Source organism: Mugil cephalus, chromosome 1 (genome assembly GCF_022458985.1).
Source record: "Mugil cephalus isolate CIBA_MC_2020 chromosome 1, CIBA_Mcephalus_1.1, whole genome shotgun sequence".
NCBI classification, from domain to species: Eukaryota; Metazoa; Chordata; class Actinopteri; order Mugiliformes; family Mugilidae; genus Mugil; species Mugil cephalus.
In genome coordinates this window covers 46,822,540-46,849,591 of record NC_061770.1, presented here as the reverse complement: position 1 = coordinate 46,849,591, position 27,052 = coordinate 46,822,540, and the positions used below count along the sequence as shown (strand labels likewise).

The window sequence follows — 27,052 nt, the reverse complement described above, 5'->3', positions numbered from 1 at the left end:
ATGTGTACCACAGAACCTTCAAGTATTTCCAGTTTAACAGTTTAATGTCATATAGAAATCTGTACAAAACATTATAATGGCTTCATCCCTGATGGATGCCACGTTGTGGTTCTTGTTACGGCCAGTTTTATACATAACTGATGCAAACACTACAATCAAGACTCACTTATTGTTATTAATCAAATGTATGTTTTGGAAAGCATTTGATGTAGTGACATGTACATAAGTGGCTCATTCCAAAGATTAATCACACTATCAAAATAGTGTGACTCCTGTTACTGCCTCTCTGTTGTGCAGGACAAAGTGTGTGTGAACTGTAATATCACAGACTCTGTGGATCCAGAGTAGCCAACATATTGTCAATAAGAGAAGGCCTGGCCTCTTTCCACTTTAGCAGGACTAAGTGTTTCTGACCTCCCAGTCAATGGCAGCCAACTCAGACGATGTCTCACAAGTCACTGCTGCATCCTCTTCTCCATCCTCCAACAACTGAAGGAACTCCTGACGAAGCACAAAAAATAAAGAAACCCTGCCACAAAGTGAACTAAATACTGTAGGTGATATGGCTTAGGACTGCACAACAGCCTGTACACTTCTGCCTAACTCAACTATAACAACAACTATAAATGTCAACTTAAAAAATGACATACCTGCGTTACAATCAATCAATCAATCAATCAATCAATTTCTTCTTCTTCTTTTAAGAATGTCTCTCCGTCCTCCCATCAACCTTTGCGTACACTGGTTGCGTCTGATTGGTTGGAGTTCAAAGCTGACGGGAGTGGTGAATGAATCTATAATGTGTTTTACGTGTGAAAAGAAAATAATAAACCTAACAAAGCATTATGTACGTTAAATCTGTTCACTTTCAGACCCTGATCAGTCTGGAAAACACTATGTGATTGCAGAGTGTTTCATACAGAGGTGAAAGGATACCTTTTGTGTCAGTATCAGACGTCTAGGGGCGTGACAAATCATTGGGGGTAGAGGATTGTGGGTAGTTTAGGCTTTCCCGCTATCCAAAACACGAATAAAAGTTTATTTCTCAGAATCGAAGGAGGAAAAATTAAAAGTGATGGCCACAACATGAAGCTTCTTTATTGTTGAATTAGCAGTGATACTCGGATGTGTTTGTGTTGAGAAATATTGACGATATCATTAAAAGAAATGCTTAAAATAGTGAGAAAAACACTGAGTGTCCTTGATTCTCCAATCAGATTGAAGCCTGCAGCGTCATATTTTACCCTGAACAGGTTATTATTGTAGTGAATGGAGGACTGGAGCCTTTGCTCTAAGCGTCTCTTATCGCCGCGAGCGGGTTCACATCGATCAATTGAGAACCCAGAGCGTCTCATACAGATGTGGAAGGGGTATCTTTTGCATCAGTATCAGGCGTCTAGGGGGCGTGACAAATCGTCGGTATATTGCGCCTTGGGAATGAGAACGGGTTGGTGGTTCAGCAGCACCCAGTCACAGTGAGGCCATGGATAAACTGCGTGGAGCGTTGGAGGCCACTGACTGGGATGCTCTTGACGAGCAACATAGTGAGGAAAATGATGGCATGACTGACTGTGTCTCTGAGTACATTGGGTTCTGCATTGACAACACCATCCCCACTAAAGAGGTCCGCTGCTACCCAAACAACAAACCATGGGTAACCAGCAACCTGAAGGCCCTTCTCAACAAGAAGAAGAGGGCCTTTAGATCACAGGACAGAGCAGAATTCAAACTAGTACAAAGGGAGCTCAAACGCAGCATCAGGGAGAGCAAGGACAACTACAGGAGAAAACTGGAGCACAGACTGGAAGAAAACAACACCAGAGACGTCTGGAGTGGGATGAGAGAGATTACTGGCTTCCAGAGGAGAGGTGGGGGAGCAGTGGAGGGAAACGACATGCGAATGAGTTGAACCTGTTCTTCACTAGGTTCAGCTCTAACCTCCACACCCCCAGTGGCCCCTCTACTGCTTCTCCGAGCAACCAAGGTCTGGCACACCTCAGACCTTGACCCCTGCAGTTTGCATATCAGCCCCATGTTGGGGTGATGCAATTATCTACCTGATGCCGAAGGCCTACTCCTCCCTGGACAGACCCAACACCTCAGTCTGGATCATGTTCTTCGACTTCTCCAGGGCCTTCAGCACCATCCAGTCCAGACACCTGAAGGCCACAGAACATGCAGGTAGGTGCTGGAGAACACGCATGTGGGTGCTCCCCTCATCACTTGGGTTGATGACTATCTGACGGGCAGACCACAGTTTGTGAGATTACAGACCTGTGTGTCTGATCGTCTGATTAGCAACGTCGGGGCCCCTCAGGGAACTGTACTGTCCCCCTTCCTCTTCACCACATACGCTGCTGACTTTCAGTACTGCACTGAGTCGTGTCATCTGCAGAAATTCTCTGATGACACGGCCATTGTGGGGTGTGTTGAGGGGGGGAGGGAGGCTGAGTACAGGGACCTGGTTGACCACTTTGTGAAGTGGTGTGGGGAGAACCACCTGCAGCTGAACTTGACGAAGACGCAGGAGATGGTGCTGGACTTCAGGAGGAACAAGCCCATCTAAACAAGCCCTCTCCTGTCTGCATCGGTGGGACGGATGTTGAGATGGTACTTGCGTACAAGAGGCCGTCTACAAGAAGGGCCTGAGCCGGCTTTACTTTCTGAGGAGGCTCAAGTCCTTTAACGTCTGCAACAACATGCTGCAGATGTTCTATCAGTCTGTTGTGGCAAGCACCATCTTCTTTGGTGTCCTGGGGTGCGGGCATCAAGGCAAAGGACGCCAACAGACTGAACAAACTCATCAGAAGGACAGAGTCTGTTGTTGGCTCTAAGCTTGTCACCCTGGAGGAGGTGGTGGAGGACAGGATGCTGGCAAAGCTGCTGGCAATCATGGACAATCCCTCTCACCTCCTCTACAAAACACTGGACAAGCTAAAGAGCAGCTTCAGCAACAGACTCGTTCAACCCCACTGCTCTAGTAACTGCAATAAGACTTTACAACTCATCTACCTCTGTCAGAGCCACCATCACAGAACTGCATTAAATCCACCTGTCACCTTTTACTACCTGTCACCTTTGCACCGTATACCCTGCTCACCTTGCACATGTGACACATGACACATTTCTGTGTATATTATTATTTATTGCATAACTGTTGCTGCCATATTAGTACTATATACTGTTATTATTATCATTATTATTATACATTACTATTATTATTACATACTTTTGCTGTCATTATTGTTATTATACTGGTATTATTATAGGGGAGACCGGGGATGATAATAACACTTTTTGTTTGAGCAAGTGTAACTCAATGGTTGTTGGTGCTAGAGATCTCAAATCTTGACACGTGGTACCTATATTTGTCTACTGTAAATGACTTGGACTTCTACTACACCATCACAGATTATGTGAATTAAACACAAAGAGGTCTGTTGTTACAACCTACCCCAATACCGGGGTGAATTGTAACACTATTTGAGGATGGATGTAACAATTAAATTATTGTACTTAAAAAAAGATCCACACTTAAAATGTATGCAAGCACTTTAATGAATAATAAATAAGGACCCATAAACTTCTCAGAATACAAAAATAATGATAAAAAAAAATTAAATACCATAAAAATAAATACAATAAAATAAATAAACATAGATAACATAAAATATATAAAATAAAGAATAATAAAGTATAAAGTGGTGTGTGTTGTGTGTGTGTCTTGTAACATGAAACAGGTTCATGAGAAAAAGTATTGAACACTTGAATTTCGGTGGAACAAACCACTTTTAAACAGTGTGGTGCAAAGCTGCACTAAATAGAAATGAATGAATTAATTATGTAGGCAGTTGTAACAAATGTAGTTGTCCAGACTTCATGGGCCCAAAATCTACAATACTGACATCTGATCGACACTTCCCTTGGCTGTGAGTTGTCAAAGTGCTCCAAGCACACAATGCAGATATTTTCATTGTCTGAGGAGTCGGCATCTTTGCACTGCTTCTCTTCTTTTCTTCCTCTTCCTGTGCCTGTTTTATTGGTGTGTCTGTGAGGACTTCTGACTGTAATTTCTTTCTTTTCCCAGCAGGATTTGTCCTGGCTCCTGCTTTAGAAAATGGATGGACAGCAGCTGGACTGAAGCCTTGAGCTTTCAGGTGAGCTTCAGCTGCCAGGGTAGTTGAGGTAGAGGCGTGGCCTGGTTGTTGAGTTGAGGTGGTAGGAAAGGCAGATAGATCTGGGCGGTCTGTAACCTGCGAAGGTGCGTAGTCACACTCCTGAAAGATGTCTGGATTAAAAGGCCAGATTCCTGTACATCTAAATCCAGCTTGTATGTTTGGAGTTGCAGCGAGGGGGAATGCAGTATTGACCAGACTTGGGATGTTGTAGATGCTTATTGTTTTAGCAGGATTCATTCTTATTCATGTCACCAGCTGTGTTGATCATTTTTTTAAATGGACCATACACGCTACGATCCAGGTGTTGTAGCTTATGACTACAGTGCGGTGGAAATGTAAGTAGGATAATGCCATTTTCTTTGGCGTAGCTAAGTGCCTGCACTGAGATATGTGAGCTGTGGTTGTCTAACAACAGTAACACCTTCCTTTGAGGAGTGACCTTTGTATGCTTCACAAAGTGTTTCAAAAAGACAATAAACTCTTTTTCCTGCATCCATCCTGAGGCATTGCCACATCCAACACTACCTGGTGGTCTTCAATCTAGGAAGTGCTCATTGCACCTTTCACGTGAGAAGACCAGGGCTGGAGGAATGGCATTTCCCAGCACATTCACAGCCCAGGCTACTGACACCAGAACAACTGTTTCTCCTGACGTCATGGCCCCGACTTGCTTGACACCATGGCGTGCAATGATACAGTCAGGAGCCTGGACCGTAGTGACACCTGTCTCATTTACATTCCAGATATCATTTCCATTCAGCCCATGCTTCTCAATGACATCTCCAAGCTTCTTGAAGAATCTTTCTACATTTGTGCGATTAAAGCTTGTGGCCCGAGACAAGTTGGTTCTCGCTCCTGATGGCCAGATTGGGTTGACGTTTCGTGAAGCTTGAAAACCAGTCTGGTCCTGCCATGGAGTTCTCATCCCAGGAGTGGGGGTGCTTACAGTTGTATTGAACTGCCAACTGGTTGGCAAACTTCCTGACCTAAGTCACACATCAGAAATACACGTTATCAGCTCTTTATTTGCTTTTATTTATTACTGTTGCTCTTTCGTGAATCCTTTTGCAAAGTGCAAGCACTTGTTACCTCTCGAGGGTTTAAGCCATAGTACAGGTCAGCTGCTTCCTTTAAGTATTCAGCCACAAGTTCCTCTTGTTCCTCACTGAAGACCTTCTGGCTACTATGATAGCCTACATAGGGTTTCTCACCGCTACCCTCTTCTCTTAGCTTCTTTGCAGCTTTACAATACCTGTATGAGGTAACATGGCAGATTTTCTGGTCCTTGGTGACTCGTCTCACAGATGTTCCCTGGATGACTTCAGCTGCTGCCTTCTGGAGAACTTCTGCAGGGACACCCCTGTCTGTTTTCCGCTACCACTGCCTAGGCATGCTGTAAAAAGGAGACCAGTACAAAATGTCAACATGAGGGGAAGGTTGTAACACTTTTTAAGAACAGTTACAACCCTCCCCATGCCAGGTAGCCATTAAAAAGCTAACATTTTTTAGCATTTAGCTTCAAAGCTAGCACTAATGCAACACACCAAATTAGAGAAACTACTACTTGATCGTATGTAAGTGAAACAACTGTATCTACAACACAATGGACACAATGCAAAAAAATAGTTGTGATGGAAATTTTTACTTTCTTACCTGAAAAATCGTTTTTTGGCTCCAAAACAGGTAGTTTTCAGCTCAGTAACATGAGATGTCGCCAGTAAGTGCAATTTGTTAGTGGGCATGGACTGTATTGATGACATCACCACAGCTTGTTTCTGATTGGTGAAACTGAGAGTGTTACAAGTATCCATTGGTTACAACCATCCCCGGTCTCCCCTCCATTATTATTATATTATATACTACTATTATATACCGTTTAGTTACAATAACATTACCATTGTATCATATGTACTACTGCCATCATCTTTCCACTGCACCTGCATCTACTTAGGTATATTGTATATAAGTGTCCTTGTCCTATTCTTTTTTTTTTTTTTTTTTTTTTATTTTATTTTTCTACCTCAGTATCTTATTGTATTGTATTGTATTTTATTATATTCAATACCAAACTTAGATGTTGTTGCAGTGTGAAATATCTCTAGAATTTATGTCTGTTCTTTTCTGCAAATGAAGTTAATCTTCAAATTATAATAATCTGTGGCCTGCATCATCCCAAAACTTTAATTTTATGTTTTTAACAAGTTCCTATGAGGATTAATACAGTATTCTGATTCTGATGAAGCATTTAACATAAAATAATTATGTGTTGGTGGATGCTGAGAAAGAATGGTACAAATGTGCTCTCAGTCAATTTAATGAATCGATTAAAAACCTCCAGATTTATTGTCATCCCTTTACACCATATTAAACAGATAATATTTAGCACCATATTAGATTTATGGGATATATAGTTGCTTGAAGAAATATGATTTCAAACTTTTAAAATTAGAGACAGATGGAAAATACAATTTTTTGTGTTATTTTCCCCCAAAGTGCCACAAGTTCATCAAAAGGCCCAAATGGAGGGACAAACACTGACTCCTTTCACACACTCAAAGATGATAATTGGACAGACAGTACAGAAAGTACGGTACAAATATTGTATGTATGCTCTTACTCATTCAAATTCATGAATCGTTTAAATGCTTCAGATGTCATCCTTTTACATTGGTATATACAAATAATATCCAGTGCAAATTTAGAAAACAACTGAACATCAAGTTTTTATATTTGTAGGGTATATGCTTGAAAGAAGAGATTGTATTTCAAACATTCAAAATAAATTTCAGTTTTCCACTTATTAGACGATCTAGTAGAAGAGATCTTGGAAAAGTGCTTTCTGCGTCATAGAACCCTGTGACCCAGAGAGAGCAATAAAAGGTCATGAGATGTGGCATCAAGTGAAGAAGAAGGAGGAGGGTGTTGGTTTCTGGTCCTCTCTGTCAAGCTGTCAATCCTCCATGAACTACTAACACCAGATGGATAACGGACATGTGCTTTATTCCATATGAACACAGAAGGGCGTTGTCCTCATCCAGCCTCCGGTCTGTGAAGATCATCTCCAGCTCATCTGCATCATGTTACACACACACACACACACACACACACACACACACACACACACACACACACACAAACACAAACACACACATAAACAGAGGTGAGAAACAAGATGAAAACAGTAAAGATTTGTTCATAATATCCGAAGACATCGTTCATAACACCTAAGAATGTATTTGAACATTAATTCATGGTATTAATTGTAATTGTTCTGAAAAAGAAGTTGTTTAAAGTTACATGAGGAAAGTTGCATATTGGCCATATATTTAAAAATTAAAGAGTCAGGACGTTCAAAAATGAGGCGACATCAAAATAGAATTTATTTTGCTCAGGACTATTTTACCAATAACACAGGCTGCACTGGCTCTGTCAGGATAGTATAGTATACAGCTGAACATATACATAGCTCTATAGGCTGAACAATCAGCAGCCGAGGGTCAAATAATAACCATGTCCAGCCACATGCTTCAGAGATCACACAGACCAAGCAGCAGCTTTGGCCTGTGGTCACAGCCAGCTGTAAACTACTGTCAGAGAACTTCCTTTTAAAATGAGTACGTTAATAAACACTAAAGGCATCACATAAAAGCAGCGTACCACACCCATCCTTTCCTTTATATCTGCAGTGTTTCCCTTAACTGGCAGTGTATGAGGCATATTGGATCAACACAGCATAGGCTACAGAAGAAAACCAAAACGTATTGCAAAGTAAATGGGTTAATGTAGCCTAAAGTGTATTTTACGTTTACCTGCACTCATAGAGAACTTCTCCGATGCCTTCTTCTTTAATTGCTGGAGGGAGGGAGCCAGCTTCAGGAGCCCAAAGTTTTTCAGAAGCACTCCAGAATGTAGATGCATGATACCTTTTTCCTACACTAGATTCATACTTTTTTTAAATAAATAAATAAAATTACATCTCATTCTTTCAGAGTTTACAGAACACTTCATTATATTGTATATAAAGCAAGTGTCTCCAACCACTTGACAGATTCTCATATTTTCAAACTATCTGAATGCTTAGCATCTAAGAAATATCTGTGTCAACTTCAAACCCAATGCCTATGGAGATCAAGTGCACCTTTGTGGGACACCAGAGGTTTTGCAAAACATGAGCACCACTGCCACTGTTTTAACCACACTGTGCCTGATGTGATTAATGTGTGTAAATCAGATCACATATTACATCTTATTTTTTGCTTAATTGTGACATACTTAAAGTTTTTTGTGGAAACTTGTGTATTAACATTCACCTACCTGGTCCTGCAACTTGCCACACTGCATGGTGAAATATATCAGGGTCCTGTACATTGTGATGAGCTCAGTACACAAATGTGTTTTTGTACAAATGTTATTATTGTCAGTGAAAAGAACTAAACTTGAAACTGCCTAAAATACCAGCTTCAGTCACTACCTACTTGGTAGTGGTGGTGAAACACATTCTTGTTTTTATGTCACTCAAAGCAATACACAAACGCACAATCAATAACAACAGTTGCTAATAATGCAAGTACCCCAGACTGAACAATACGGAAATAGATGAGGGGAAAACAGGCTGTCCTTCTGCAGTCACATGACTTCTAGTAAAAAGCTGGAGAGAAAATGGAAGTAAGAGAAATTTCTTTGGAACATTGCATGATAGTAATGGAGGACCAATTCTGAAAGAATGAAAAATACATGAATAAATACATAATTAATACCTAAATATATGCCAGAAATAATTAATTAAATAAATACATATCTAAATCTATGACATAAATGCTATTTATTTATTGATGCACACAGTTCACATGCACAATGCAATGTTATTCAGATGAGGGGGCTGTCCACGCTGGCTGAACATTCTCCTATTGATTATTCGGAATAATTCACAGATCGACTGCACATTTCTTGCATTTCACAGCCAGCCAGGTAGTTTGATTTGAAATGGTGCAGCAATGGGCGTCAGGAGCTAAGATAGACATACTGGTAATAAAGAGTAGAGGCCAGCGCATTCATGGACAATAATGAGTAGACGCCACATTCATGGACATAATAAAGACTAGATACAGCAGTGACTGCTCCAGTGTGAGAAACGTTGCTGCTATCTTGGATCGGTCTCCAGCAGCAGCTGCTACGGTACTGAAGCACTAAACCAGAGCACTGTGCAGCTTCTCCTGTAAAATCAGCAGATCGAACAAAACAGGACATGAGGAATTACTTTTCACACGTCAGATTGAACATCTCTATTGGTTGTATTTAGTCGTTTCCATAGTTACTGTTCTGTAATAATCTGTTCAACCATTGCTAACGAACTGTAGCTAACTCTCGTTTAGTGCTAGTTATAAAAGTTATGCTATGAAAGTTAAATCTATGAAACTTTATAAACCATGTATCTATAACAAAAATGTCGATTACAGCTGACATTATGAATGTCATTATAGAAAAAAGCCTAGTGTGACCAGAAGGGAGTTACACCTTCACCTTCAGGCTGCTCTGGAGGTTTCAGGCCAGTTTTTGTTAAGTGTCTTGAGACAATTTCCATTCTACACATACCACGTCAACCTACTTTCATATACAATAACATTAAGTTTTTTGTTGGTTCAGAGTAAATATGCTATGCTATATGATACAGGTGCAGCCAGGATCACTTGGAGCTGATGTTGAATTCAATCAATCCTCAGGTAGAGTTCATGCTTTTCTAATTACGATGAATTCTTCAAATATATTTCTTATTTTTTTCATGTACTGTATGTTTTGTGTGTATTTTCCCTACAGAGGGGATGATTGTCCATGTTCCTTAAAAAAAGGCTTCACCACGTCACCAAACTCACCTCTCTTACATTTCAGAGTGGCAGTAAAAGAAATATGCTACTCAGAACTGTCCTCTTTCAATGGTTCAATGAGTTCAAACCCTTTCACCAAGGAATAGATAAGATAGGTTACTGTCGACCGCAACCACACCAAAAAAACAACACAAATTTATCTGACTGCCTTCACGTCTCCCTCTTCTTTCTCACCACCTCGCACACACACCAGTCTCAATCCCCTCACACTCATCTCCACCCCCTCGGTTTCTCATCCAACCACATACAGGCTCGTACTATACACATTCATGGACAGTCCGAAATCTTCTTTACTCTTGAACATTATAACAGAACATTATAACACATTATAACACAACACATTAATGCAGGGTCGCTACAATATATTCAAAGATTCATTCAATATATTCAGGGATTCATTCAATATATTCAAACTTTCATTCAATATATTCAGGGTTCATTCCATATACTCAAAGTTTCATTCAATATATTCAAGGTTTCATTTAATATATTCAAAGTTTCATTCAATATATTCAAGGTTTCATTTAATATATTCAAAGTTTCATTCAATATATTCAAGGTTTCATTTAATATATTCAAAGTTTCATTCAATATATTCAAAGTTTCATTCAATATATTCAGGGTTTCATTCAATATATTCAAGGAGTCAGACCGGTCCAAGATAGACAACATTTCTCACACTGGAGCAGTCAATGCTGTATCTAGTCTTCATCATGTTCATGAATGTGGCATCTACTCTTTATTACCAGTAACGTATCTTAGCTCCTGCCTGCCGTTGCTGCGCCACTTCAAATCAAACTACGTGGCTGTGAAATGCAAGAAATGTGCAGTCGATCTGTGCATTCATCAATCAACCAATTGGAGATAGTTCAGCCAGTGTGGACAGCCCCCTCATCTGTATAACATTTCATTGTGCATGTGAAGTAGTGCGTCAATAAATAAATAGCATTTATGTCATATGTTTAGGTTTTTATTTATTTAATTGTTCATGGCATATATCTGTAGGTTTTTTATTTATTCTTTTATTTATTTTTTGTGCAGTGTGAAATATCTCCAGAATTCATGTCTGTTCCTTTCTGCAAATAAAAATAATCTTCAAATAACAGTAATCTGTGGCCTGCATCATCCCAAAACTTTAATTTGATGTTTTTTAACCACAAGTTCCTGTAATGATTAATAAAGTATTATGAGTGTTAATAAAGTATGATCATTCTGATTTAACTTGCTCGTGGTGTAGGTTGTTGCCTGTTTGAGGCGTTTAACATAAAATGACTATATATTGGTGGATGCGAAGAAAGAATGGCACAAATATGCTCTCATTCAAATTCATGAATCGATTAAATGATTCACATTTATTGTCATTCCTTTACACCGTTGTACACAGATAATACTTGGCGATTCTGATACCAATATGTGTAATATTTGTAGACATAAAGTTGTATGAAGAAATTTGATTTCAAATGTTCAAACACAGACAGACGGAAAACACAACAATGGGCACTGGTGTTCAATGTAAAACAAAATCACAATGAATTATCAAAAGAAACTGAAGCACATACAGCACATGTTCTTCTCACTTCTTCTGCACAGGTATAGAGGTCTGTCTCGGTGCAACATCACTGGAGCACTGTGCAAAATAACTGTGTGGTTTCAATTCCAAACACTCTTTAGTGGTCTTCAGGCACACAAAACAGAACTCCACTTTACATCCTTGACAGACAATATTTTTACATTTTTTTGTGCTGTGTTTCACTAATGTGCCACAAGTTGGACAGGCACGGATAGAGGGACAATCATTGACTCCTTTCACAGACTCAAAGGCCATAACTGGACAGTTCTTTAATATTTTTAAAGCCTCGTTGGCACAGCCATCATTGTCACAGCGGTCTGACTGTAGTCGTGGACGTTTCCATTCCTTCAGACATTGCCAGCAGAATTCATAAGTCTTTCCCTTGTTTGCTTCGCACACTTTGCAGCAGACATTCAGGTTATTTTCATTCTTTCTCACAACAGAAGACTTGCAGCCAGGACACTAAATGAATCATAACAGAGAGACATTGTTTAATGTCCCTATTTGATGCAATGCAAATAACACATTGTAAGTAACACAATGCCACATACAGTAAGTAAGTGGTTTAGAAATGAGGCACTTACTTTTTTGGTATCAAAGTAAGTCCTGAGAGAATTGGAGGCCATGGTTTTTTCAAAGTACTTCTTTTCTTCAGGGGTCAGAAGAGCCATTTTACAAACTTCCTCATAAGACCACTCCACCTCACAATTCATCTGGCCACACACAAATCTACTTTTACCCTTTATTAAAATATGAAAAAGCAAATAGTTGGAAATTAGCCATGGGACATGTTAACAATTCTGAATACAACTAGGGAGCATAACTTCACACATGAGAAATGAGATGATACTTTTTTGTTAGGAGTAGTTCAGATCAAATGTAAAACTAAAACCACAATAGTGTGTGGGAGGAAGACTGTGTGTGGAATAGACACAATATACACTAAAAACATATATGTTTGGAAGAGACTGATCATAAAGTTTTGAGAAAATATAGACTACATATATTTTCTGCTACATCCATTTAATTTAGGTAGACAGTGCTGTGACATGATGATCTTACCTCGTCCAACAACCTGCGACACCACTTAGTGAGAGACATCAGGGTCACAGCGTGACCACAGGACATCAGAGCTCTTGGAGACTCGAAACCTTCACACAGAACTGAGGACACATAAACACAAAGTAACTGGCCTTTTATACTAGATTCAAAGATATCACATTTTCCACCAGTGGTTTATCCTCCTATTATTTAATTATTGTTGCTGTGATCTAATACATAACAATCGATCATTTATACTCACAGTCTAACTCGTCCTCTCTGTCGACAAATTTCAGTGTGGAGTCCCCAGGGTCATAACTCTTTGAGGACATGTTTTACTTTGCTGCTTCAACTTCTCTTCTAAAGTGGTGACAAAGAACGTTTCATCCGGTGCTAAATCTTTAGTTCGACAGTAAAGGTGGGGTTTTAGTAGCAGTAGTAGTAACATTAGTAGCTACTATGAGCTGCTCAACATATTTTTTTATCTTTCTATCCAGCAGATTCGCGCCGTATAATCAATAATACACAGACCGCCAGACACATAGTTGTACATTCAAGTAATGGGTTGGTGTTTCGCAGTTTTCATCCACGAAACACCAACTACAGTGTGTTACATCTGGAGACATTCTGTGATCGAATCAGACTGGGTTTTACCTGCGCAGCTTGTGTGCTGATCCTCAGAGATGTGAGTGGTGGGTGAAATAGGCTTCGCTGCTGAAGTGATTTCTCTGAACTGTCTGTGAGAAACTGATGGAGAAATTACACTGCTGTACAAGGGTGTAGCTGAACGTGCGCTCTGCAACTGCAGCCGTTTGCTTTTGTGGTCATTGACTGACCTCTAAGGCGAGTGAATTGTGCTACATGATGATAGTTTAAGAGGAAGAGGGATCAAAGTTCAGCGTTGGCAGGTGTGTTTAAGAACAGTACATCCTGTGGGACGAGACATGAGCGGACAGAGGGCGAATCAACATTGTAGAGGGTCTACTCTGCCAGTAATGAACCTGGGTGCAGTATGTGTTGTTTTAGCTGGTCAATGACGCAATTCCCTAAGATTGATACAAGCATTCAGGAGGGCCAAAACTACATTATGTATGTAAGATACACATGAAAATGTGCAGTAATGTTTAAAAATCTAAACATTTCAACAATCTCTGGGGTTGGAACATTTCCTTTCTTTTTCATTTTCTTGCGGTGGAGTGCGGGCTTTTTACTTTTACTTGATAGGGCAGCTGTAGAGGAGACAGGAAGAGGGGGAGATGCACAGCAAAGAGCCACAGGAGTCGAAGCTGTGTCCCCTGCAGAGGACTTGTAGCCTCAGTACACATTACAGTGTTATTTATATTATAGTAAGGATATATAAAGAATATATGTAGTAAAATAATCCCCCATTAATAATTATTTTAAAGGAAAATAATAATGATAAGAAATAAAACAAACAGACAAATACAAAACAATTAATAATTAAAGTGATAATAATTACTATAGTGAAGGACAGTAGGAGATAGTGGAGGGGGAGGAGGAAGGATAGGGAAGATAAATCTTCTATGACACTGATTTAGTTATTCATTCATTTTAATATGGTGCCTTGGGCTCCTGCTGACCCACTGGGAACCAGCCTAAGGCATTATCAATAACAACAGCAAGAAATTATAGGACAGGGGGAGTGGAGGACCGATAGGAAAATAAGTTATAACTAAAATAAATAAAAATTAAAATAAAAAATGGAGAGGAACACTGCTATACTATAATTCATTAGTAATGATACTATCTATATAAAACAATATAATACAATAACTGTGGAGCTACAGGTATGTTGTAAGTTAATGATATTCTGGCTATGATATTGTAATGAGATGCAAAGACTTGATGTAATGATATTGATGCTTCTAGTGGAATTGGCTCTCAGGCATCATGAAGGACTGTTTTGTGAAGAGAAAATGAGTGGTGACCAAATAGAGAGAGGTTCCCTTGCAAGCTGTTGATTGAAGTCTTCCATTGAGATGTAGTCCGATAAGAGATTTTTCCAGTGAGTTATGTTTATGTTGTGTTTGGACTTCCAGTTCATGAGGATAGTTTTCTTGGCGATGGTTAGGGCCACCAGTAGGAGTTTATTGTTCGGGTTTGTCAGGTTTGCTGCAGAGGTGTCACCAAGTAAACAGAGGGAGGGAGACAGGGGGATATGGCAACCCAAGAAAACAGAAAGTGAATCGGTGACCTCGCTCCAGAATTGTTCGACAGGTGTGCAGCGCTAGAATGCGTGAAGGTAAGTGTCCGGTTTATTTTGCATGCAGTTTGTGCAGATTTCTGATGTGGATCCCATTTTTGCCAGTTTCTGTTCTGTGCAGTGAATCCTCTGAAGTATTTTATATTTTATAAGTTATAGATTTGCATTTCTAGACATGGAGTAAATGTTTCTGCAGATGTGGTTCCAGAAGTCAGCATCAGGAGCAATTGCCAGATCTTTTTCCCATTTGGATGTAGGTATGGATAGGGTTGTGTCAGATTGTATAAAGATTTGATACGGTTTGAAAGGAATTTCAGGAGTATATCAAATTTCTTTTTCGGATGAATGTTAATCAGGTTCGAAATTGGTGGGGGTGAATCTAAATTAATGGTTTTGATATTGTATTTTGCATGAATTGATGGTTTGACTTGAAGGTATTCCAGAAACTGGTTGTTCCTGTAATGGGACCAGTGTGTTGTTATGGATTATGTGTTTTGGAATTTGGAGTTTGGTGTGAATTTGGAAGGTGCCAATGATGAGTTTGTGATTTTGTGGAATTTATTTGTGGTAATAAGAACATTGATGTTAAATGGTTCATGATTTAGAACCCTGGACTTTTAGACAGCACTTGCCCACTTCAAATTATAGCTCTTTACCATGTTTATCATCGAAGAATAAACAGATCTGTGGATGAGTTTGTGAACCAGTGGAATAACCACAGTTTGAGAGCAATGGAGAGTCAGCCCCCACTGCAACTGTGGACAATTGACTTCACTGATGATGGAAATCACAGAGCTGAACTTTCTGTCAGAGCATGTGACCTGCTTGAGAGATAGTCTACCAGCTTAAGCAATTCAGTTGTTTACTATATTATTGTGTGGTCATACATTGTCACATATAGACCCAGATATAAACAAGTCATTTTGAGAAATTTCGCAAAATTCAACACTGTTATTTGGTTTCAGATCTTAGTTTGAAATGACTAATCTTTCAGCGGTACCATTTAAGGGATGCTAATGGACAAAAGAAGTGTACAGGTCCTAGGACCAAAAATTTGCTTAATATACTTTGTTTTTTCAAACAAATGTGATGTATCACCGTATAGATATGTTTTCACTTCAGGACCCCTTAACTGACACAAACTGAAATGTAGCAGAGTAGATGTACAAAGTTCCTCTCATATCCTGTAGACACTAAAATGACAATGCGCCAGTCCACCAGCAGGTACACAAAACCATTTATTAAGGCCTTACCATAACCTTTAGAGGGAATAATCTATGTTAATCACTCAATTGCTGCTCTGTGTCACATCAGGGTCTGTAGATAAATGACATTGTCAACTTAAAAGTAGGGATGTCCAATAATATCAGCCAACCGATAATATCAGCCAACCGATAATATCGGCCGATATTAGCCTATTTTTGTAATATCTGTTCATGTCGTTATCAGTTTTACCACCAATAATGAAAACAGATAACATAATGCCACAATAAAAGTAGATGATGTGTTAATTCCACAGCAGGAGACATGTGACCTAAAATTACTCTGGCACATATCAGTATACCATATCGGTTGATATTGGAATCGGAAATTAAGAATTTGGGCAATACCGGCTATCGGATATCGACAAAAAGTCAATATCGGACGTTCCTACTTAAAAGTTCACCAAGTGCACATTCTTAAATCTGAAAACACAAAACCAAGGTAACAAAGAACATTTCTACTTATATTAATAACGAAATAGCAGAAATTATTTTGGAAAAAACAAACAAACATCTTCATCATAATTCAAGTTCTAAAAGCCCTCCATAATATTACATCTCACACTCTTCCAAACCCTGGTGAATTGGGTATGGCAAATCCATGTTGGATTTTAAAGCAGTGTATTCAGCATGAACTGGGATGCGAAGAATATTTTCACAAGTATTAGCCTGTGAAAATCGGGAATGAGTAATGAACTTGGGGAACTCCAGGCTTGGCTTTGGAGAGAAGCCCAGTGCTGGAACGCTGTCAGTGAGGAAAACAAGAATATCCTACAGAGAGACATTGTTTTCAGCTGTATGACATAAATAACAATAACGCAATTAAATGATGACTGCATCTACCAGCATTTTCATAAAGTCATTAAGTAGTACACCACTGAAATGATGCAAAGCACCCTTTATTACCAGTATGTCTATCTTAGCTCCTGCCTGCCGTTGCTGCACCATTTTAAAAAAAACTACCTGGCTGACTATGAAATGCAAGAAATGTGCAGTCGATCTGTGCATTATTCCGAATAACCAATAGGAGAATGTTCAGCCAGTGTGGACAGCCCCCTCATCTGAATAACATTGCTTTGTGTATGTGAACTGTGTGCATCAATAAATAAATAGCATTTATGTCATAGATTTAGATATGTATTTATTTAATTAATTATTTCTGGCATATATTTAGGTATTCATTATTTATTTTTTCATGTATTTTTTATTCTTTCAGAATTGGTCCTCCAATGTTCCAAAGAAATTTCTCTTACTTCCAGTTTCTCTCCAGCTTTTTACGAGAAGTCATGTGACTGCAGAAGGACAGCCTGTTTTCCCCTCATCTATTTCCATATTGTTCAGTCTGGGGTACTTGCATTATTAGCAACTATTGTTATTGATCACGAGTTTGTGTATTGCTTTGAGTGACATAAAAACAAGAATGTGTTTCACCACCACTACCAAGTAGGTAGTGACTGAAGCTGGTATTTTAGGCAGTTTCAAGTTTAGTTCTTTTCACTGACAATAATAACATTTGTACAAAAACACATTTGTGTACTGAGCTCATCACAATGTACAGATTTCAGGTTCACTTGAAAATGTGTTCTGTGTGAAGTTTTCAAATCTCCAAGATGTCAGACCCAGGACCCTGATATATTTCACCATGCAGTGTGGCAAGTTGCAGGACCAGGTAGGTAAATGTTAATACACAAGTTTCCACAAAAAACTTTAAGTATGTCACAATTAAGCAAACAATAAGATGTAATATGTGATCTGATTTACACACATTAATCACATCAGGCACAGTGTGGTTAAAACAGTGGCAGTGGTGCTCATATTTTGCAAAACCTCTGGTGTCCCACAAAGGTGCACTTGATCTCCATAGGCATTGGGTTTGAAGTTGACGCAAATATTTCTTAGACGCTAAGCATTCAGATAGTTTGAAAATATGAGAATCTGTCAAGTGGTTGGAGACACTTGCTTTAGACTTAGACTTAGACAGACTTTAATGATCCTCGAGGGAAATTATTTTGTCACCATAGCTTTGTTGAAAATAAAAGTAAACACTCAAAACCACAAGAAAGATAAATAAAATAAGATAAAATAAAATGTGATCAAATTAAACTAAATTGATGAAGGTAGTTTGGAAGAAACAGGTCATTCCCCAAGGCGTGGCATAGAGCAGGGGGGATTTTCATTCCCAAAGAGAAGGGCTCAGTAGAGATAAGTCAGTTTAAACCAATCAGTTTGCTTAATGTTGAGGGGAAGGTCTTCTTCAGTTCTTCAGTGTTGTGGCACAGAGGCTGTCCAGTCACTTGGAGGAAAATGGCTTGATTGATACATCGGTGCAAAGGCCGGAATGCTCAGCTTTTCTGGATGCTTAGAGCACACCAGTAAGATTTGGCACTAAATTCAGTTAGCAACGCGAGAGAAGAGAGACCTGCATGCTGTATTTCTAGATCTGGCTAATGCATTTGGTTCAGTTCCTCACAGTTTGTCATGGGAAGCTTTTGATTTTTTTTAGAGTCCCGGGCAGTATCAAAGGCCTAGTCAAAGCATACTTTGCAGATATACAGCTCTGCTTTACCACAGCAGAGTATACTACAGCATGACAGCAGCTAGAGGTAGGCATCATGGCAGGGTGTACAATCTCTCCACTAGCCTTTACAATGGCAATGGAGGTGATTATTAGGGCCTCGAAATGGGTGGTAGGTGGAGAAAAGCTGCATGGAGGGCTTCCAGTAGTCAGGCGTACAGCCCCCACGGTTAAAACAGGGAAGAGAGGAATCAGAGAGACTGGGTTCAGGAGGCGCAGGCTGCCCTCAGGCTTAGGGATATCACAGGGCATGTACAGCAAGGGCGTAGAGGCCTGGGACTGTGTGCACCGAAACCTCTGTGGAGCAAGGCATCTGCAGCGGAAAAGAGGAAGATGGTAGAGGAAGTAATTCATAGGCAAGAGGAAGCAATGAGATGCACTAAGGCTGTGTCGCAGGCTAAAAGGACAGTGGATGAACTGAGAGAGTGTAGAGAATAGGAAGGTATCTTGGAGAAAGCTGTGGAGCATGGAGGCTAGTAGGATTAGATTCATGATGGGGCAATTTATGATGTGCTGCCATCTCCGCAACACCTAAACCAGTGGTTAGGGGAGGATGCTGCCTGCCCACCTTGTTCTTGTGTTTGTACGCTTAGCTGCATTTTGACAGGTTGCAGGGTTAGCCTCTCCCAAGGGAAAAACACCTGGTGTCACAACCAGGTTCTGAATGCTTAGCAGCTGCAATTGAGGAAAAGAGGATTGAAGCAAAGAAAGAGAATAGGCATATTATGTTTGTTCAGGAGGGAGATAAGGCCAGACCAGCAAGAATCAGGCATAGCGCGGGGCAGCTAAGTGTGGGCAGAGCCTGGAGCTGAGGTCCGACTTAGATGGCCAGCTGAGCATTCCACAACAGATAGCTGTGACCCTCAAAAGACCGGTCTGAGATAGGGGAAGACAGAGTTGAGGAGGCAAATGAGCGCAAGAGAGATAGATACGCGGAGTTGGCATCAGAAGCAGAGCAGCGAGGCTGGAGCGCCCGGTTGTGCCCAGTGGAGGTTGGCTGCCGTGGATTTGTTGCAGAATCCACCATCTGCTGTAAAGAATATGTATCTGGCAGCGGAGCGAGCGAGGGTGTGGTTGTGGCTACGGAGGAAAAATGCTAACTGGGGAGCATGCTAAAGGTAAGGCTAGCTATATAATGTCAATAGGTACCAGTTGTAGTAAGATTAATCTAATCTGTCGGTTGAAAGGCACACGGTAGCGTGGTGGCTGAAATGAGGAGGGTGACTCTGGGACGCTGGAGCTCACTGCTCACGTCTTCTAACTTAACGAAACATCGGTGAAGGGAGGTGCCCACTTGAAAACCCCAATGATGTGGTTCGAGTATAGTTGCATTCCCATAATTTCTTGCCTACTGCTGGTGGCTAGGCTAATTAGCTGGTGTTTTCTAGTGTTTTATTTCTGTGGCTAGGCTAATTGTATCTCATCTCTGACATAGGCAGAAGGAAGAGATTTGGTTGGAATGTAGTCACATTCCCATCATCTCTGTTACCTACTCCTGCTGGCTAGGCTAGTTAACAGCTGACCACTGGTCTGATGGTCGTTTTCCAGTTGGACTGGGCTTCCAAAGGAGTTTTGCCTTAGATCATGGCACAAGAGATTGTAGCATCTCGTCCTGCCTTACTTGAATGGAATTACAAGTTATACCTCATTCCCTTTTATTGACTGAAAGCGATAGCTATATAAGAGAATGGCCATGGTCCCTACTGTAAAACTCTGGGTTTATTGTCTGCAAGATAAGTATATCTGTGAAAGGTACAGTCAATAGATGGAGTGGGAAGAAGAATGACTAAGAGTAGGCTATAGACTAATGTAACCTGATTACAGATGTCCCACTTTCAAATGATCCTACTGTGAAAACGAAAGCATCATCTCATTCTTTGACATTCATTAGATCGCCTTAAACTCTCATCACACCCTCAGAGCCAGTGAGCATCAGACAAACAAAGCAGAAATGAATAAGATCATTCAGGTGCAGATGTATGGGATAAATCACGAGATGAAGACGGTTGACCTGTGCAACACAGAGGAGCAGCTGAAGACAATGACTGTCCAGCAGTTAAAGAAGAAGGCATCGGAGAAGTTCTCTATGAGTGCAGGTAAACGTAAAATACACTTTAGGCTACATTAACCCATTTACTTTGCAATACGTTTTGGTTTTCTTCTGTAGCCTATGCTGTGTTGATCCAATATGCCTCATACACTGCCAGTTAAGGGAAACACTGCAGATATCAAGGAAAGGATGGGTGTGGTACGCTGCTTTTATGTGATGCCTTTAGAGTTTATTAACGTACTAATTTTAAAAGGAAGTTCTCTGACAGTAGTTTACAGCTGGCTGTGACCACAGGTGAAAGCTGCTGCTTGGTCTGTGTGATCTCTGAAGCATGTGGCTGGACATGGTTATTATTTGACCCTCGACTGCTGATTTTTCAGCCTATAGAGCTATGTATATGTTCAGCTGTATACTATACTACCCTGACAGAGCCAGTGCAGCCTGTGTTATTGGTAAAATAGTCCTGAGCAAAATAAATTCTATTTTGATGTCGCCTCATTTTTGAACATCCTGACTCTTTAATTTTTAAAAATATGGCCAATATGCAACTTTCCTCATGTAACAGCTTCTTTTTCAGAACAATTACAATTAATACCATGAATTATTGTTCAAAAACATTCTTAGGTATTATGAACAATGTCTTCAGATATTATGAACAAATCTTTACTGTTTTCATCTTGTTTCTCACCTCTGTTTATATGTGTGTGTGTGTGTGTGTGTGTGTAACATGATGCAGATGAGCTGGAGATGATCTTCACAGACCGGAGGCTGGATGAGGACAACGCCCTCCTGTGTTCATATGGAATAAAGCACATGTCCGTTATCCATCTGGTTTTAGTAGTTCATGGAGGATTGACAGCTTGACAGAGAGGACCAGAAACCAACATCCTCCTCCTCCTTCTTCACTTGATGCCACATCTCATGACCTTTTATTGCTCTCTCTGGGTCACAGGGTTCTATGACACAGAAAGCACTTTTCCAAGATCTCTTCTACTAGATTGTCTAACACATGTAAAACCGAAATTTATTTTGAATGTTTGAAATACAATCTCTTCTTTCAAGCATATACCCTACAAAATGAGGGATTCAAGCAACTATATATCCCACAAATCTAATATGGTGCCAAATATTATCTGTTTACAATGGTGTAAAGGGATGACAATAAATCTGGAAGTTTTTAATCGATTCATTAAATTGACTGAGAGGACATTTGTACCATTCATTTATGTTTTTGTTAATATTTCCCAGAAAGTGTGTCAGGCCGGGCTCAAAGCAGGACTCAGATGCAGAGGGGTGGCAGTTAAGGTGACTTCATTTCACAGAATCAACAGGGTGAGGATATTCGAACAGAGTGTAAATAAAAGTGCTATGAAGCAAACTCCTGACGTGGCTATGAAATCTTATCAAAGTAAAATTACTCCAGAGGAGGAAAAACAGGGATACTCACGGCTATGAAAGTTAACAAACAAAAGGTGCTCCAAAAGGGAGGAAACTCACAATACTAACTACACTAACGAACAAACTAACCTGACCTAATGGGAGGGGAAAAATAAAACCCTGACAAACAAAAGGCGCTCCAAAAGGGAGGAAGCAAAACCTGGTAAGGAAAACTAGGAAAACAAAGAATCACTCCAAAATAACAGGAGGAAAAGCAAAGAAAGACTAAACACAAAATCACTCCAGAAGGAGGAAACAAAAACACCTATCTCTAAACAGAAAACCTAATCACTAGAACTAAGCTAGGAAGTAACAAAGAAGAATCACTCTTTTGAGGTAAACTCAAGGCAGCAGGGCAAGGCAGACTGTGGCATGGATTGCAGGCACAGGTAGAACAGACAAAAATAACAAACACACTGGCACAAAACAAGGGAGACGCAGACAACTTAAACACATGGAGGGAAGGGAGCACCAGGTGGACACAATCAGGAATCAGGGAAGACAATCAGATTGGTGACACATGAGGAAGTGAAAGTGACCTGAAACGAGAGGAGAGTTACTTTCCAAAATAATGCAGGAAATGACATGACAAACACACCAAAATAAGACATGACCACATCGCGGTGTGACAAGGTGCACTTTTTTATTTTGCATTTTTGCATGAAAACACCAACTGAGTCTGTTGAAAGTGTCTGTTAGTGAAATGTTGTGATTGTCATGTCAGCTTTATGATTAATGCCTGAAGAAGTGACTGAATAGACACTTGCAAATAATTGAGGGTAACCGGTCACCCATAGTAACAGTGGCCTCAGCCCAGAGTTGTGGATGATGTACTTTCCTGCATCTTATTGAGATCATGGAACAATAAAGTGCCCTTCCACTCCTTAGGCTTTAAAAGCAGCACAGGAACACCAGGTACTTGACGTAGATGCAATAATTATTTATAGTGTGAGTTACAAGAATTCTTATAACTTCTGGGAGAAACTGAAGTAATAAGAGATAAATAAAAATGTTTGGGGAATTCCATGAAGGTAGAGCCAAAGGTTGACTTTACAACATAGGTTTACAACACAGGCCCAGGACAAGAAGAGAGACAGAACTCATTTGTCAAAACAACTTTCAAAGCAGTTTGCACTGTACAGCTTTAGATGTTGTTGCAGTGTGAAATATCTCCAGAGTTTATGTCTGTTCTTTTCTGCAAATAAAACCAATCTTCAAATTATAATAATCTGTGGCCTGCATCATCCCAAAACTTTCATTTTATGTTTTTAACAACAAGTTCCTATAAGGATTAATACAGTATTCTGATTCTGATTTAACATTTAAAATAAAATAATTATGTGTTGGTGGATGCTGAGAAAGAATGGTACAAATGTGCTCTCAGTCAATTTAATGAATCGATTAAAAACCTCCAGATTTATTGTCATCACTTTACACCATTGTAAACAGATACTATTTGTGTTATTTTCCCCCAAAGTGCCACAAGTTCATCTAAAGGCCCAAATGGAGGGACAAACACTGACTCCTTTCACACACTCAAAGATGATAATTGGACAGACAGTACAGAAAGTATGGTACAAATATTGTATGTATGCTCTTACTCATTCAAATTCATGAATCGTTTAAATGCTTCAGATGTCATCCTTTTACATCGGTTTATACAAATAACATTCAGTGCAAATTTAGAAAACAACTGAACATCAAGTTTTTATATTTGTAGGGTATATGCTTGAAAGAAGAGATTGTATTTCAAACATTCAAAATAAATTTCAGTTTTCCACTTGTTAGACGATCTAGTAGAAGAGATCTTGGAAAAGTGCTTTCTGTGTCATAGAACCCTATAACCCAGAGAGAGCAATAAAAGGTCATGAGATGTGGCATCAAGTGAAGAAGGAGGAGGAGGGTGTTGGTTTCTGGTCCTTTCTGTCAAGCTGTCAATCCTCCATGAACTACTAACACCAGATAGATAACGGACATGTGCTTTATTCCATATGAACACAGGAGGGCGTTGTCCTCATCCAGCCTCCGGTCTGTGAAGATCATCTCCAGCTCATCTGCATCATGTTACACAAACACACACACACACACACACACACACACACACACACACACACACACACACACACACACACACACACACGCACACACACATAAACAGAGTGGAGAAACAAGATGAAAACAGTAAAGATTTGTTCATAATATCCGAAGACATCGTTCATACCACCTAAGAATGTATTTGAACATTAATTCATGGTATTAATTGTAATTGTTCTGAAAAAGAAGTTGTTTAAAGTTACATGAGGAAAGTTGCATATTGGCCATATATTTATAAATTAAAGAGTCAGGATGTTCAAAAATTAGGTGACATCTAAATAGAATTTATTTTGCTCAGGACTATTTTACCAATAACACTGGCTATACTGACTCTTTCAGGATAGTATAGTATACAGCTGAACATATACATAGCTCTATAGGCTGAACAATCAGCAGCCGAGGGTCAAATAATAACCATGTCCAGCCACATGCTTCAGAGATCACACAGACCAAGCAGCAGCTTTGGCCTGTGGTCACAGCCAGCTGTAAACTACTGTCAGAGAACTTCCTTTTAAAATTAGTACGTTAATAAACACTAAAGGCATCACATAAAAGCAGCGTACCACACCCATCCTTTCCTTGATATCTGCAGTGTTTCCCTTAACTAGCAGTGTATGAGGCACATTGGATCAACACAGCATAGGCTACAGAAGAAAACCAAAACGTATTGCAAAGTAAAAGGGTGAAAAGACGTTTCGGGTCCATAAGACAATCCAAGAAAAATATTTTTGAACGACGACTGAAACCCACAGGACGATGACCCCTCGCATACTGGTCATGTGTAGCTTGTGCCATTATGTAATTCATTATATCAAGCCAATTAAAACCTATTAACATTTGAAATTGTACATCTCAAGTGTGAACAACGACGAGGTTAATGTAGCCTATAGTGTATTTTACGTTTACCTGCGCTCATAGAGAACTTCTCCGATGCCTTCTTCTTTAACTGCTGGACAGTCATTGTCTTCAGCTGCTCCTCTGTGTTGCACAGGTCCACCGTCTTCATCTCGTGATTTATCCCATACATCTGCACCTGAATGATCTTATTAATTTCTGCTTTGTTTGTCTGATGCTCACTGCCTGTGAGGGTGTGATCAGAGTTTAAGGCGATCTAATCAATGTCAAAGAATGAGACGATGTCTTCGTTTTCACAGTAGGCTCATTTGAAAGTGGGGCATCTGTAATCAGGTTACATTAGTCTATAGCCTACTCTTAGTCATTCTTCTTCCCACTCCATCTATTGACTGTACCTTTCAAAAATATACTTATCTTGCAGACAATAAACCCAGAGTTTTACAGTAGGGACCATGGTCATTCTCTTATATAGCTATCGCTTTCAGTCCATAAAAAGGAATGAGGTATAACTTACAATACCATAGTGAAAGCACGGCATAAACTTCCATTGCTACGCAGATGATACCCAGCTATATTTATCCATGAAACCAGATGAAACTAATCCACTTGTTAAACTCCAAGCATGCCTTTAAAACATAAAGGCTTGGATGACCTGTAATTTTCTCCTTTTAAACTCAGACAAAACCGAAGTTATCGTATTTGGCTCTAAACATGTCAGAGATTCAATATCTAATCACCTGCTTTTGTTGGATGGCATTACCTTGGCCTGCAGTACTACTGTGAAAAACCTTGGTGTTATATTTTACCAGGATATGTCCTTTAATTCTCACATAAAGCAGGTGACCAGGACTGCTTTCTTTCACCTTCGTAATATCATCAAAATTAGGAACATCCTTTCTCAGAGTGATGCGGAAAAACTAGTTCATGTTCTTCCAGGCTGGATTATTATAACTTGTTACTGTCTGGCTGTCCAAGTAGCTCTTTAAAAAACCTCCAATTGATTCAAAACGCTGCAGCAAGAGCACTGACAGGAATTAGCAAGAGAGATCATATTACCCCAGTTTTAGCTTCTCTACATTGGCTCCCTTTAAAATCTAGAATTGAATTTAAATCCTCCTCCTTACATACAAGGCCCTGAAAGGCCTAGCTCCATCATATATGAAAGACCTCATAGTACCATACTGTCCCAACAGATCACTACGATCTCTAAGTGCAGGTCTGCTTGTGGTTCCTAGAGTTTCCAAAAGTAGAATGGGAGGTAGAGCCTTCAGCTATCAGGCTCCTCTCCTATGGAACCAGCTCCCAGTTTGGGTTCGGGAGGCAGACACAGTCTCTACGTTCAAGGTCAGGCTTAAGACTTTCCTTTTTGAAAAAGCTTATAGTTAGGGCTGGACTTAACCATCCCTTAGTTATGCTGCTATAGGCCTAGGCTGCAGGGGGAGGATGCACTGAGGACATGTCCTCTCCTCTTTCTTCTCTGGCTCCTGTCCTCTAATATCTTATCATTTTATTTTCTATCTCTTATAATTTACTAATCACTGTGTCTTACTCTCTCCCCTCCGCTCCCCTCCCCCTCCATCATCTTGTGAGGGTCTCTGGTCTGGAGTGCTGAATATCTGACCTGTGGAGTTCTAAGCTACATCTGCTGCCGTGGCCTCATCAACCAGCCCAGTCTTCATGGTCTGGAGTGCTGTGTATCAGACCTGTGGAGCTCCATAAACTGCATCTGCCCCAGTCGTCATGGCCTCCTCCAGTTGTCCACTCCTACCTAGATGAACAATTCACCAACCTACCTGCATGATTCCTGTTATACTCACAAACTGTCACAGATCATCAGCTATGTGTTATATTACTAGACCCTACATGTTTCCTTCCGCTTGATGT

General features: G+C 40.0%; 1 protein-coding gene across 3 annotated transcripts; it reads right to left on the bottom strand.

Moving 5' to 3' along the window:
* Positions 1 to 11,379: 11,379 nt before the first annotated feature.
* Positions 11,380 to 13,497, bottom strand: LOC125012216 (probable E3 ubiquitin-protein ligase RNF144A-A). 3 transcript variants are annotated; one of them, XM_047592038.1, is made up of 5 exons: positions 13,326 to 13,497; positions 12,934 to 13,070; positions 12,693 to 12,793; positions 12,215 to 12,370; positions 11,380 to 12,092 (listed from the first exon to the last, which is right to left on the bottom strand). In XM_047592038.1, exons 2-5 carry the CDS (start codon positions 13,001 to 13,003, stop codon positions 11,634 to 11,636), a joined length of 786 nt encoding a protein of 261 aa, XP_047447994.1. In that variant the 5' UTR covers positions 13,004 to 13,070; positions 13,326 to 13,497; the 3' UTR covers positions 11,380 to 11,633. The 3 variants fall into 3 exon arrangements, with proteins under 3 accessions (XP_047447994.1, XP_047448013.1, XP_047448004.1); XM_047592057.1 differs by having other exon boundaries at positions 11,380 to 11,687; XM_047592048.1 differs by having other exon boundaries at positions 12,934 to 13,031.
* Between the last annotated feature and the right edge of the window lie 13,555 nt (positions 13,498 to 27,052).